The 14,771-nt window shown below is 41.9% G+C and overlaps 1 protein-coding gene across 3 annotated transcripts in view; it reads right to left on the reverse strand.

Annotated features, from left to right (window-relative positions):
• Positions 1-496: 496 nt before the first annotated feature.
• Positions 497-14,771, reverse strand: part of RIN3 (Ras and Rab interactor 3) — a 70,714-nt gene continuing 56,439 nt past the window's right edge. For 2 of the 3 annotated variants that reach the window (XM_033140818.1, XM_033140826.1), the window contains 3 exons: positions 10,117-10,248; positions 3,084-3,247; positions 497-1,241 (listed from right to left, as the gene is read on the reverse strand). In XM_033140818.1, the coding sequence (XP_032996709.1) occupies positions 933-1,241; positions 3,084-3,247; positions 10,117-10,248 (605 nt within the window). In that variant the 3' untranslated portion in view covers positions 497-932. Of the gene's footprint in view, positions 1,242-1,565; positions 1,648-3,083; positions 3,248-10,116; positions 10,249-14,771 lie in introns of those variants that run through there. The other variant, XM_033140835.1, reaches the window with a different exon arrangement.

Consider the following 14,771-nt stretch of genomic DNA (forward strand, 5'->3'; position numbering starts at 1 on the left):
TTAATGCGAGGATTTGTGCTAGTATATGCTATTCAAAAGACTTCATGCTGCTGCTCCCCTAACCCTTCTTTCCTGGATAGAGATAAAACAAACCAGGAAAACAAGCCATCATATGTGAACTACCACTTCTGGTTTGTTGCTTGGCTTACCAGGCAGAGGGCCTTCTCGGTAGTGGCGCCCTCCCGGTGGAACACCCTCCCTTCAAATGTCAAGGAAATAAACAACTATCTGACTTTTAGAAGACATCTGAAGGCAGCCCTGTTTAGAGAAGTTTTTATGGCCTGGTGTTTTTATTATGTTTTTAGATATTCTTTAAGCAGCCCAGAGTGGCAGGGGAAACCCAGACAGATGGGTGGGGTATAAATAATAAAATTCTTATTATTATCATCATGATTTGTTAGGAGAGAAACAAACCATGAGTACTTGGTTTGCATGTAACAGCAAGCTGGTCCCAAGTTTGTTTCCTTGGATGGAAAAGGAAAGGACGCCACATAGATTCACTTTATTATCTTTTTTTTACTACTACAGGGAGGACTATTTGAATTTTCTTTGGTGGACCTTCTCTGACAATACTGTTGATTTGATAACTGGATGGACTTATATATTGCCATTTGCCCATAACCACAAACCTACCTACTTTGTACCAGGGCAGCTGTCACATCATTTGCTCACGTTTTAAGGTTCTGAATTGTTCAAGTCCCCCACCCTCCTTCAAGAGTGAAAGCTGCTTAGAATATTCAATTTACTGTGGAAAATGAATTCTGTTGAGGAAATGCACCAGATGAAGATTTGCATAGGCTTTCGACCATCACCATTCTGCTCAGAAGATGCACTTGGCTGTGCTCCTGTGACCTGGTGGAAATCAGGAAGTTTTGAAATGAAAAACGCCACGGCTGTTTGAACAAGTCTTCTACAAGAGAACAGCTTTGCTGTTATAAAACATCTGGGTCCTTGATAATGGGAACTGGCAGCTCCTCTCCGCCTATCTCCTTATAAATAAAATGGAAAGTCGGCTTGGGCTCTTTGCTCAGGAGGTGGGATTTGATGTGGTGAGGGTGGGCGTCACCATCTAGCCGCAGGTTCTTGTCGTCAACCTGAACAAACAGCCCATAGTTCTGAGGCTCTGGGACTTCGAATTTCTCAGCGCACTGCTGGCTCAGCTGGTGCGTTGTTGAGTCAGTTCGGTAGGCCAGCGTCCTGGTGTTCTCCTCAGCCTCCATAAAGGAGATTGTGATGAAATCCTGGAAACAAGGAGCGTGGGTTATGTTATCCATAGATATTAAAATGTCAATTGATAGATAGTGATCACTAATAGATACAGTGGTACCTCGGGTTACATATGCTTCAGGTTACATACGCTTCAGGTTACAGACTCCGCTAACCCAGAAATAACGCTTCAGGTTAAGAACTTTGCTTCAGGATAAGAACAGAAATCGTGCTCTGGCGGTGCAGCGGCAGCGGAAGGTCCCATTAGCTAAAGTGGTGCTTCAGGTTAAGAACAGTTTCAGGTTAAGAACGGACCTCCGGAACGAATTAAGTACTTAACCAGAGGTACCACTGTATTGCGAATCTATCAAAATCAACAACATAGCACTATTGATGAGCAATAAAGGCTGTGAAGATGGCGAGGGGCCTGGATATCAAGTCCTATAAAGAAAAGTTGAAAGAGTTAGGTTTGTTTAGCTTGGTGATTAGATGATTAAGAGGTACCACACCCACCGTCAAATATCTGAATGGCTGTCATGTAGAAAGTTTGAAGGAATTAGACACCTTTAGCCTGGAGAAGGGACGACTGAGGCCCAATCTGTGCTATACTTTTAAATCATTCTGATACTATGACTTCCCTTAAAGAACCCTGGGACCCACAGTTTGTTTAGGGTGCTGAGAGTTGTCAGGACTAGAGGCCCCCATTTCCCTTACAGAGCTATAATCCCCACAGTTTCCTAGGGAGAAAAGACTGCCTGTTAAACCACTTTGGAAACTGTTGTTCTGTGAGGGGAGTAAGGGTCTCTCGATCAACTCTTTAAATGTATTGTGCAGATGGAGACTATGAGCTGGCATGTTATGCCAAGTATCTGAGGGACTCTCTCCCAAACTGAGTTTTAGACTGTAAACCCCTTGAGGCCGGGGAATAATAGGGTATGGCATATACTTTGTTTACAACAAACGAGAGTGCCCAGAATTCCTCGAGGGAAAGGCTATGCTTTAAAGGCATAGTGAGTACACAGCCTTGGTTCTGGTGAAGAGAGCCAATATGGTATTTTATTCCTGTAGCAAAAGGGAGCTTTGCTGCCACCATGTGGTTGAAGGACAAGATGCTGAAAACTGCCTTGGAACTTAAAATCAGCTTCTCTTTCTCTCTGAAATATATGAAACAAAATAGAAAATTCTTTCCAGTAGCACCTTAGAGACCAACTGAGTTTGTTCTTGAGCTTTCGTGTGCATGCACACTTCTTCAGATACACTGAAACAGAAGTCACCAGATCCTTAAATATAGTGAGGGAGTGTGGAGGGGTATTACTCAGAAGGGTGGTGGGAATGGGTGATCAGCTGATAGGTGTGGAAAACCTGTTGACAACTCTTAACGGCTGCAATTAGTCTTGCAGGGAAAGGCAAGGGGTGAGATGGCTAAAGATAGCTTTGTTATGTATAATGAGATAAGAATCCAATCTTTGTTCAGACCAGGTTTCTCCATGGTTTTAAGTTTGGTGATTAGTTGCAATTCAGCCACTTCTCTTTCCAGTCTATTTCTGAAATTTCTTTGTATTAAGACAGCTACTTTGAGATCTTTTATAGAATGTCCTGGGAGATTGAAGTGTTCTCCTACTGGTTTCTCTGTCTTGTGATTCCTGATATCAGATTTATGTCCATTTATCGTTTGGCGTCTCTGAAATGTATGCGTGCCACCCTAAACCACAGGCTCTCACCGCAGCTTACAAATAATAAACCAACAAGCTGAAATAAGCTAGGATGCCAATTTCATCCTCACTAATGTGATTTGTGGCCTCTGCTTATTATGTTTGTAAGTTAATGAACAATGAAGTTAAATACATGAAGGAGAGCAATCAATGTTATCTCCTAACCTGAACAGATGATCGGGAAGCCCGGGCTTTGTTGAGTGTCCTCCTTCTCTCCCAGCGGTGAATGGAATCTTGGACCTCTGAGCTCAGCTGCCGAGTGACTGTGATCTTATCATAGCTCTTGATAAGCTCTACCGCCCCATAAGTAGTGATTAAATAGTACGAGCCTAAAGAAAAAGAAAAAGAAAAAAGTTGAAGAGCCCAAACCATTTGCTCTTGATTTTGTACTGCTTCGTGCAACACAGGGCCCCCCTCTAGACATCCTTTATGTTGTGCATTCAGGTTTAATTGTGTTTGTGATGCTATGGGGGAGGTTATATGTGATCATAGGATTGTAAAGTTAGAAGGAACGCCAAGGGTCATCTAGTCCAAACCCCTGCAATGCAAAAGAATTTCTGACATATGACTATCCAACCTCAGGGTATGGGCCTCTCACCAACCAAAGCAAATGTTGCTAAATGGGAGCCAGGTTAAAAGAGATTATTTAAAAAAAGCAATATAGTGAGCCTTAACATGGCAAGGGACAATGCCAGCTGGAATCTGTGAACTGGTCCACAGCTTAGGGGAGGCAGAGCTGCTGTTACAGAGACGCTGGCAGTTCCCTTCTGCACAGTGCGTAATACACTTTGTAGATCAGAGGTGACAAAAGGACTTAAAAGACTTCTGCCAAAAAGGATGCAAGGCCTTCTGGGTAATTATATATCTCTCTTGGAACAATTCAGTTCGTACATAAGAGGAGATCACACCAATTCTCAAGAGGAGATTCAAACAGTTCCCAGCAATCCCCAAATGGTTTCTTTTTTCGGTCAACAAGCTTCACCTAACTTCTCACTTCACAACTTCTTTGAATACTATTAGTGGTTGCAAATGTTTTGGGGGTGCTCCTTTCCATCCAGCGCATGTGCTGTTACTTCTTGCTGAAATCCTGTAACTTTCCAAACCACAAATGTTTGGGGGGGGGGGTTGGGAGGGGAGAGCAGAGGCTGTTGTGCTTCTTCCAGACAGCATTAATGTGGTAGCATCTCAGAACAACTAATAAAGCATAATGATTCCACCACTAATGCATTGTATTTCATCAAGAAAAGGTTGCAGAATACACCTGCTATAAACAGTCTTTATAGGTTGCAGAATACACCTGCTATAAACAGTCTTTGTAGGTTGCAGAATACACCTGCTATAAAACACAAAGTGCTTTGCCGCCTCATTGCATATTTCACTGTTGCTGAATCACTGTGCTAGTCCCTGCAAAGGAAGCTTAGTTGGGCAGGGATAAGTTACAGGCACCTGCTGCTGCTGCCATCACCACTAATATTCACGAGACAGTCATTGAGAATAAAGGTAGCAAGAAGAGCAATTATTTTGGCTGGCATAAGTAGATATGCTGCTATGTGCCAGGCATGTGCGTAGCCAGGATTTTTTTTTGGGGGGGGGGACAGGCCTTCAGTTAGCTATGAATTTTTATGTATTTTTATTGATTTAGGGAGGGGCACACCCTTGGCTATGCCCATGATGCCTCCATGATGCCAGGTATGATGCCAGGAGAGGAGGGGAACCTCAATCCTTAAAGGGAGACTGACTGAAAACGCAAATACTGTATTGAAATATGACTGTCATTGGAAGTGGCCAACAGATGGCACCCAAGCAACATACAATTCTGGAACCAACAACAAGTTTATCCTCGCACAATCTGCTATTCAAAATAGTGCAAGGAACATCACCTTATCATGCAGCTTGCCACTAGTTGGTACTAATTAGCACTCTACTTTCTGGTTCCTTCCAGTTCCATCTAACTCAAGAGGTACAAACATTCCCCTTTGGCAGATGTTTTGCAAAATTCCTCATCCCAAGTATTTCTTCTCTCCATTGTTAGAGCCCTTCCCTCTTAAATAGTAATTTAGTGTCCATCTCCCCATTTGCTAATAACACTGTGCTAGGTTTTTTGCACATGTGTAGTGGTGTGTGTGTGTGTGGGTGTGTGTGCATGCTTCTGCCGTTGCAGAAGCTGTTCACAATCCAACAGATTATCTGTTATGTTTTTTACGGAATCTGGATAAGAATCCTCCAAGATCTAGCAATTCCTATTAGAAGATGGATCAGATCCTTCTTGAATTCTATTTGTCTGAATTATAATTAGAGTTGTATTTTGTCAGTTGACTGAAAAGTCTCAAATATTGCAATCCTGTACACAGTTTCCTGGTCAAGGCTGCAATCCATTATTATTATTATTATTATTATTACTATTACTATTATTATTATTATTTATACACCACCCTATACCTGGAGGTCTCACTTCCCTGGGAGTAAGGCCTACTGTTTCTACTTCTGAGTAGAAACGCATGTGATTCCACTGCAAGTCCATTAATTGTGAACATTTTCACTGATTAAATTAATTAATTAATCCATTTAATTAATAGACTGATTGCTGAAATAATGCCAAAGCAGCAGGTGAATAAAACAATATTTCTGAGGGAAATAATTTTTTGGGGTTTTATTATTAGGTGTTGAAGAAGTCTCCTCCTCAACAGAACACCCTCTCCTTGGCAAGAGAGGAAGCTGAATGAACTCTAGCCACCCAAGTTTTCTTATAAACACTTGTCAAAAAAACAATTAATGACTTTATTTGTTTGTTTGTTTATTTATTTGTTTGTTTGTTTAAAGCTACTGCCCGATAAATTAGGAGCAACTCAAAAGCTCAAATATTTTTGACCAATCTGACCAATTTGATGTAACAAGTAAACATCACAGGCAGCCCTAATTTTGCCAGCTGTTTTTTAAAGCCTGCCGTACTGCTTTTTTGGGGTTTGTGTGTGTGTGATTTAAATAAACCCTAAATCGTAAGATGCACAACTGATCACAAATTAAACCCCACTGAATCCAAAAGAAAACAAAGTTAAGCACATAATTATCTCTCCTGCTATAATCAAAGGGACTTGCCCTATGTATGTGTTTGCCTAAACTGTGTCCAGGTTGAACCCATTAAAGACAAATGCCGCCATCACCTGCCCACGCTGAGGGTAGCAGGAGAGAGAGAGAGAGAGAGAGAATGCACCACCGGAAACACTGCATATGTCAATTTCTATGGATATATTGAATTCAGTGGGAATTACAAGTTCTCAGTGGATACGGTTAGGATTACACTGTAAATACATTTGGCTGACGTTTTACTGGAGAACGATATTTTCAGAAGAACGGCTTGCTCTTAAAACGCAGCAGCTGATGTGTTTGGAGACTCACTTAAGTTTTCCCTGAAGGGTAGCTGGGTTAGGCTGCTGCAGTGAAACAACAACAGCAAAGGACCTAGAGCAGAACAGCGTACACTGGCAGATTTACAGCGCAGCCTCACACATGTAAGCAAGCCCCACTGAACTCAATGGGGCGTTTACAGCGTGATGAGCTTTCATGGGGTAGATTGCACACCATCTGAGAGCCACCTGTGCACACACAGAGAGGCAGAGGTGTACAGCGATAAATGGCATCAACAAGGAGGCCAAAAGGTCATGAAATGTAAGAGGTGCAATCTATGACAGCCCCCCACCCCAACCTGGAGCCCTAGACCAGGTATAGGCAACCTTCGGCTCTCCAGATGTTTCGGACTACAATTCCCATCATCCCTGACCACTGGTCCTGTTAGCTAGGGATCATGGGAGTTGTAGGCCAAAACATCTGGAGAGCCGAAGGTTGCCTATGCCTGCCCTAGACTATAATCCCCATCATCCACAGCCACCATGACCAATGACTGGGGATGATGGGGATTATACTCTGAAACAGCTGGAAGGCACCAGATTGGGGAAGGCTGAACTATGGCATTTCTATGGCAAAACTCCAAATGGATGCAAAATAAGCACTGCAACCATTCAGAACAATATCTTTCCAAATGCATGTTGATCTGCTCCCTCCGGGGGCATCGCTAGGCAGCAACACTGTCAAAGGGACCTATTTGTTTGCGCAAGTGTCCTTGGGGATCCCTGGGGCATATGACCAAGTGGCAAGTTACTAAAGATACAGCACAGTTTTTAATCAGTGCGGCAATTAAAGCCCTCCCAGAATCCTGTCTTCAAAGATATACAGACTGATGTGTGGGTGGGGGAACCAGTTCCTGAAGGACATGGAGGTGGGGGCAGAACAGGCACTGCCTCAATAATAATAATAAAAAACTAGATGTGGTGCTCCTGCAAAAGTGCTGCATGAAGGTGTTTGATGCTGTTCTATCTTTACAACTAATCAAGCCTGGGATCTGGCCAAATCTAGATGGAATACCACATTTCAGAGGAGCCCATCGTATCCTATTCGGAGCTCCTTAGAGGAACAGCCAGATTTTTTTTTTTTTTTTAGTAATTAGCCTTAATTATACTCTGTTGTTGTTGTTGTTGTCCTAAACATACACTCAACTCTTCTTTGCCTGCGATGGAAAGCAGAGATGGGCAAATCGGCCTATTTCTGTCCCATGTTGCTTTTTTTTTACCACGCAGACACAATGAAGTTACTAGCTGCTCCAAGCAGCTGTAAAACTTTTTAAAAGAAAGAAGGCAGTCCTTGGACTATCTTTTGAGCATGTTGCCAGACCCTAGCATACCTCAGTTCATCATATGGGAAATTCCACATATCTATGTTCTGGTCTGTGCATGGGTCTGGTGGTCCGAAATGGATAGGCTTGCTCCCCAAAGCGGAGCAAATTAGAATACTTTGACATCCCTAATGGAAACATGAGAAGAGTCCTGGTGGATCAGACCAAAGGTCTCTCTAGCTCAGCATCCTACTCTCCCAGAGGCCAACTGGACTCCTATGAGAAGTCAGCAAGCAGGACAGGAGTGTTGTGGTACCCTGACACTTGCGCTCCCCAGCAATTGGGATACAGAAACATACTGCCTTTGATTCTGAAGGTATTATAAAGACATTATGGCCAGTAGCCAACAAGAGTCTTATCCTCCAAACACTTGTCGAATCCCTTTTCAAAGCCACCCAAGTTGAAGGCAACCACTCCATTTTGTGGCAGGGAATTCCATAGTTTAACTGTGTGTGAAGAAGTAGTTCCTTTTGTCTGCCTTCCATTTGTCTGCCCAGTTATGCCTTCCTCCTCAAAACCTTGAGCATAGTGTTAAGGTCACATGAAAGAAGAGAGGGGAAAAGCTCACTCATTGGCAGAGCATATGCTGTGCATGCAAAAGGTCCCAGATTCATTTCCTGATTGGTATCTCTCTCTCTCTCTCTCTCTCTCTCTCTCTCTCTCTCTCTCTCTCTCTGCCACTATAGGTCAATATATGAAGTGGCTCTGGTATAACAGCCCCAAAACCTATGTCACACAATCAAACTGTTGTGCAAACCAAAAGCATTCCCACATCCACCATCCAAGGGTCATCTGCTGTCATGTGAATCTGGCACCCCCAGTGGCCACTTATGATCATGACTGTAGATCTCAGGAGATGAAGAAAGAACAAATAAAAAAAAGTAAGGGGGAATCTTGGTGAATAGCCCATGGTGGCTCCAGGATGGCACCCTGAGTGGGACCTTCACAACCTTGAAGAGCCAGAAGAAGTAGATAGATAGATAGATAGATAGATAGATAGATAGATAGATAGATAGATGATAGATAGACAGATAGATACTTTATTTTACAGGTGGGTAGCCGTGTTGGTCTGCCATAGTCAAAGCAAAATCGAAAATTCTTTCTAGTAGCACCTTAGAGACCAACTGAGTTTGTTCCTGGTATGAGCTTTCGTGTGCATGCACACTTCTTCAGATGCTTTAGATGCTTCAGATGCTTCAGATGCTTCAGGTATCTGAAGAAGTGTGCATGCACACGAAAGCTCATACCAGGAACAAACTCAGTTGGTCTCTAAGGTGCTACTAGAAAGATACTTTATTGTCATTGTACATAGTACAACGAAATTGAATGCCATCCCACATTTACAGCCACATATGCACATTTATACATTTACAGCCACACATACACATACATACCATCCATCACGACTCCCCAAGATCATATCATTTGGTTACAGCATTTAAAATAGTTATAGCTCTTGGATAAAATCTTTTTTTTTAGTCTATTCGTTCTTGATTTAATTGTTCTGTATCTCTTGTCCAAAGGCAACCATGCAAACAGATAATATCCAGGATGAGATGAATCATGTAGAATGTTGTTTGCAGTAGTCTACAATGTGTTATATGTAGGGTTGCCTCTGAAAATAGTTCAGAAACTTCAGCTGGTGCAGAATTCAGTGGCCAGGTTTCTCACTGGGACAAGACAGTTTTAGCACATGACGCCAATCCTGGCCCGAATGCACTGGCTGCCAATTAGTTTCTGGGTCCAATTCAAAGCGCTGGTTTTGACCTATAAAGCTTTAAACAGCTCAGGACTGCAATACCTCAAGGACCACCACTGCTCATATGAACAGACCTGGACCATGAGATTTCATCTTCTGAAATCATTCTTTTTCATGTGCCTCCTCCACAAGAAGTCCGGGGGGTGCCAACATGAGAACGGGTCTTTTCTGCAGTGGCTCCCTGCTTGTCCAATGGTCTCCCCAGGAAGGCTCACCTGGTGCCTTCATCATGCAGCTTTAGGCACCAGAAGACAATGTTCCTCTTCAACTAGGCCTTTGGCTGATTGACACCCAATGCCCTTTTAAATGTGTTGTGGGAGGAGGGATTATTGGGTTGCTGTTGTTCTTATTTTTATTATCTATTTTGTGCTTTTTATATTGTAATTTTTATGTTGTGAACCACCCTGAGATCTACGAATGAAGGGTGGTATACAAATTTAATTGATAATCATAATAAGTCTCTTAGGCTGCATTTGACACTTCTGCATACTCTGTGCAAAGTAGAAACGCTACCAATGTTAGGATGGTGGCCTTGGCAAATGTCCTCTGGTGCCGGCTTTGCCATTGGCCACCAGCTGAAGAGCAGATGTAAAGTTGGGATGAACATTTACAATTATGGTTGCTGGGCAGCTTGTACTCATTTCTGCCAGTGGTGTGCCCTTATGAACCTCCACCTTCGCTCCTCCCTCTGCCACAAAGGAGGTCTTTCATACCTTCACCCAGCTGCAGTGCAGGGTCCATGAGTTCCATCATGTACTCCACATTCAGAAGCACCTCTGGCAGGTCACTGCGGGCGAGTACGTACATGAGCACTGGAAGGAAGTCATCTGCCCCGTAAAGTTTCCCTGAAACAAGAAGAGGCTTATTCAGATAACACAGCCTAGCTAAGAGCTGATTTCAACATTCAAAACCGACATGCAGTAAGAGAAGAGAAGGCAGAGGGGCCACAACAGTTGGCCTCCACCATGCACAACCTGCATTAACCTAGGTTAATGTGCAAATCAGTCCTTCTCACAGATTTTGTAGAGCAGCTGTGCTTCATAGCTGCCAAATCACAGATTAGGAAACAGGACTGATGAAGATGTAAATGTGCAAATGAATTTGCCAGCAGTACAGGTTTTCATACTCTCCCAGTGGCTTCATTATTGTGAGAAAGAACCGTATTTTGGAAAATCATATTTTGGAATGAATTTAAGAGCATAAGGGAAGCCCTGTTGGATGAGGCCAAAAGCCATCTAGCCCACCACCCTGTTTCCAATCAAATCCTGTGCTGGCTGGTCCAATGGAGCAAATACCCGCACCATCCTCAACTTGCCTGCAGTGAGCCTCCACCTTATATGAATAAGTCTGATTTCTACAGTCAGTGCTTCCTAAAAAAAAAAAAAAAGCATGGTCTGGAACAACTCTGTCATGCAACTGACCCCTTCAATGGCCCAGGAGCAGTTGTGTAAGCCAATGCAAGAAAGGAGAAACGGATAGTCAGAATCTATCTTTTGTAATGTGTGAGTGGTCAGATGCAAATCTGAGACACACCAATGGTGGATATGCTTTAGGAATCTCAGTGTGTATGTGACAGTTTTTCATCCACACCTTTGCACATTCCAAAAGTGTGTGTTAGGAACCATTTCCTTATAAACATTTTGAGAGTTGTGTATTAAGAAAAGTAACACCAAAAGCAACCTTCAATTTCTATTTGCAGGGTTTGCAATCATTTTCTTCCATGCACTACTATTACAGCCACCCATCTCTAAAAGACCAAATGTTGAAGGTCCTTTAAAATTATACCCACCATGAATTTGCTGCCGTGATAGCAGATAGGCTTCCCTTTCCTAAATATTCTCACTGGCCACATTCCACCCCATGTTTAAGCTCACTTTAGTCTATTCAAATCAATAAGCTTAAACATGCTTAGCTGTGCATGAGCTTGTGGCCATTGGCTTGTTACAAGTATTTCCTATGAAACACAGTTCCTTATATGTCAGGCAAAGTCAACAGGGGTTTTATTTGAAGCTGACAGTTATACTCAGCTGGAGCCTTATATAAATATTCCTCTGTTCCCTCATCAAAAAATAAATAAACTTTAAATAAACCAGAGAATATATGTAGAAAGGGAAAGCCAGTTCAGTTAAAACAAAGTGGTGAAACGCTCGAGTGCTAAGACTCTCTTTATAAACAAAATCTTATGCTGTTATTAGCTGGGCTCTGAACGTTAGGAGAGTCATGTTTCCTGCTGTGCAAAAAATACACAGCCAGGTTGTCAAACATTTAGAAAGGCTTCATTGTTCAATGGGTGTTTTGGCAAAATGTTTCCTTTGTACAGTATTGCAGGGTTCTGGTACTGAGGAAGTCTCAGGTGGGTGTGGATGGAGGGCCGAATTTAGCTGCAAGAAGTAGGCATCGATGAAAGGGCAGCATCAGCAGTTAATATGGCCAACGCATTCCTTCAGATCTGGCTTAGAGTGGCCATTTATTCAGCCAGGCTTCTGGGATGCTTTGACATTTTGTGCCAGGTCACTTGTATTGATCTGTTTGCTGCTGTATTGCCGTGTTTTAAACCTTTCATTTTAAAAATGCTTGTGCTGGTTGTGTTATTGCTTTTATTGTTGTGAACTGCCCTGCGTTCTTGATCGATGAAAGGCAGTGTATAAATGGAAGAAATAACAACAATAACAATAAGAACAACAACAACAACAACAACAACAATAATAATAAATGTGTCCTACTTCACTGAGAACAGTTCTCTACTCAAAGGGCTGTCCAGTTTAAATATAAAGCAAGGGGAGCAGGGAGGGTCCTGAAATTGCCCATCAACAGCACCTAGACAGCAGACCAAGCAGGTGTGCATGTGCTAGGGTTATAACTTTTTGACTCCCCCTCCCCCCAAAAAAGATTTTCTGTACCATAAAGGGATGAACTTTTGCTGAGATACACTGAAAAAGGTTCTAATTCTTCTGAGTTGTGAAAAAAGGCCACCCTGAAATGAAAAGCTGTAATCACCATATATACTACTCATAAGTATTAGCACTTTTAAAAAGTTTATGGGACTGTTTATGGGACTATTTTACAGCTATCTAGAACTTCCTAAAACTGTATTGGAGAATAAAACTGCAACCTTGTCTTATTCTAAGCAATAAGAAGTGATGTACATTGTATTATATGTACATTGTATTATATATGTGCTATGCAGACTACATAATACATTATACAGTTGCAAATACAAAAATTGATTTACTGATTTCGGGGTGACCTTTTTTCAAAAGATTTGGAAATGATAGATCATCCCTTTGTTTTTAGGCAAACGTTCATCTAACTAAGCTATAGGAACATGAGGTTGTTAAAATGTTATAACCCTAGTATGCATGTCACCGGGTCAGTTTTATCTACTATAGTGAGATGTATTTCTCTTTATAGTAAATATGTATATGTGTGCACACAGATGTATTAGCACATAGAAATTTATGTATATCTGAATACTCTCTTGTCCTCTTTTTTTGGTTACACGTTTCCTCTTCTTTGGCGAAATGTTAAGTGGCCATCTGGATTGGCCCTGATGTAAAGTAGAGAGTTGATTCTACCAGCCAAAGAAATTCACCTATGAATTTCTTACATTAACTCTAGAAAGGTCTTAAATCAGAATGTCACAGATACCACTTTCCTATCTGCTCCTAATGCTTCCTGCTGCTTCCTACATTAGGATGATATTGTTCGTAGCCTATGTGCAAGGGGAAGCAGGGAACATGTAAAGCTTAAGAATGGTCAAGCTGTACTTGAATTAGACAGAGCAACTCTTCCATATTCATTCTAGAAGCCTAATAAACTTATTTCTTCCTTGCAATACACCTTTACTTGATTCTCTAAACACATAATCACCACAGATTAAGCAAATTTCCTTTGCTTAGGGGAACAAGAGAAGGTAAGAGCAGCCTTGGTGGATCAGGCCAATAGTTCATCTAGTCCAACATTCTGTTCTCACAGTGACCGAACAGATGCCCATGAGAAGTTCACAAGCAAGACCTCAGCACAATAGCACACTCCCCTCCTGTGGTTTCTAGCAACTGGCATTCAGAAGCATTCCTGCCTCCAACCGTGGGAACTATAATATTGTTCTTAAGAATGTCAAAGAGGAAATATAGTTAAATAGGTAAATGTCTATGGAGCATGCATAATAACTCACCCGCAGTCTGAAATGGTACTGTCACCCCAGAATTTCTCCATATTATTCTGATATGTGTGTATAGCATGCCTTCTAGAACAGTCAAGAGCTAACTGTTTCCATTGCAATGCTTTTCCATGCTCTTCCTCATTTTAATGAGTAGAAGTCTTTGTGGGGTTTGCCCCAAGAAATCTAACCTTTGCTTGACATTATATAGCTGTTGTTACTAAGCTTGTTCCCTTGCTGATCTGGTAATAAGCACAGGTAACATTTCTCCAAATGATCACTTTGCAAATTTTGTGATTTCACCCTTGTCCCTTCCCTGCATGTATTATAAAGGGTGGTAGGCGATAACAGTTATAATATATGCTTTGCTACGTGAACTGGAAATAATAAACTAATTAATCAACTAGTCAGGCACTGCAGGGGGTCAGAACAGATCACCCTTTGTGTCCCTTTCAACTCTATGATTCCAATAACTCAAGATGTCTAAATAAGTCAAAAGCTATATATGGGGTACTGTATTCTGAATTTAGCCATGGATGAGGAGGTGATGGAGGAGGAGGAGGAGGAGGAGGAGGAGGAGGAGGAGGAGGAGGAGGAAGAAGAAGAAGAAGAAGAAGAAGAAGAAGAAGAAGAAGAAGAAGAAGAAGAAGAAGAGCCACAATGTAGTTTGAGTTTAAGTGTCTCCAATAATTTAAATCTCTCTTCAGTGACTATATGGGAACTTATCTGCAGCTGTTTTCCTGGCATAAAGATTGGAACTGAAGCATATCTATAATGACATGTGATCAATGAACTTGCAGATAAAGGATGGTCAACATATGAAGAGGGGGATGAGTTGGTATCAGTTCAGACTAGGGATGTAAGAAGGCGTCAATTTCTGCTCCAATACTCAGAAGTGTTTCCATTCCACTGCACTTGAGCTTCTGACAAGAACTACATTGTCTGTCTGTCTCTCTGTCTGCACAATTAATTACACTGTTGCACACCATTCATTTCAAGGCAAAGGAAATGCAATGCATATCGTATGTGTAGGGAGGGGGTGCTGCTGTGAGTAACCAATTATGTATTAGTTACAGGAAGGTAGCCGTGTTGGTCTGCCATAGTCAAAACAAAATAAAAAATAAAAAAAATTCCTTCCACTAGCACCTTAGAGACCAACTAAGTTTGTTCTTGGTATGAGCTTTCGTGTGCATGCATACTTCTTCAGAT

Source organism: Lacerta agilis, chromosome 1, assembly GCF_009819535.1.
Source record: "Lacerta agilis isolate rLacAgi1 chromosome 1, rLacAgi1.pri, whole genome shotgun sequence".
Lineage (NCBI taxonomy): Eukaryota > Metazoa > Chordata > Lepidosauria > Squamata > Lacertidae > Lacerta > Lacerta agilis.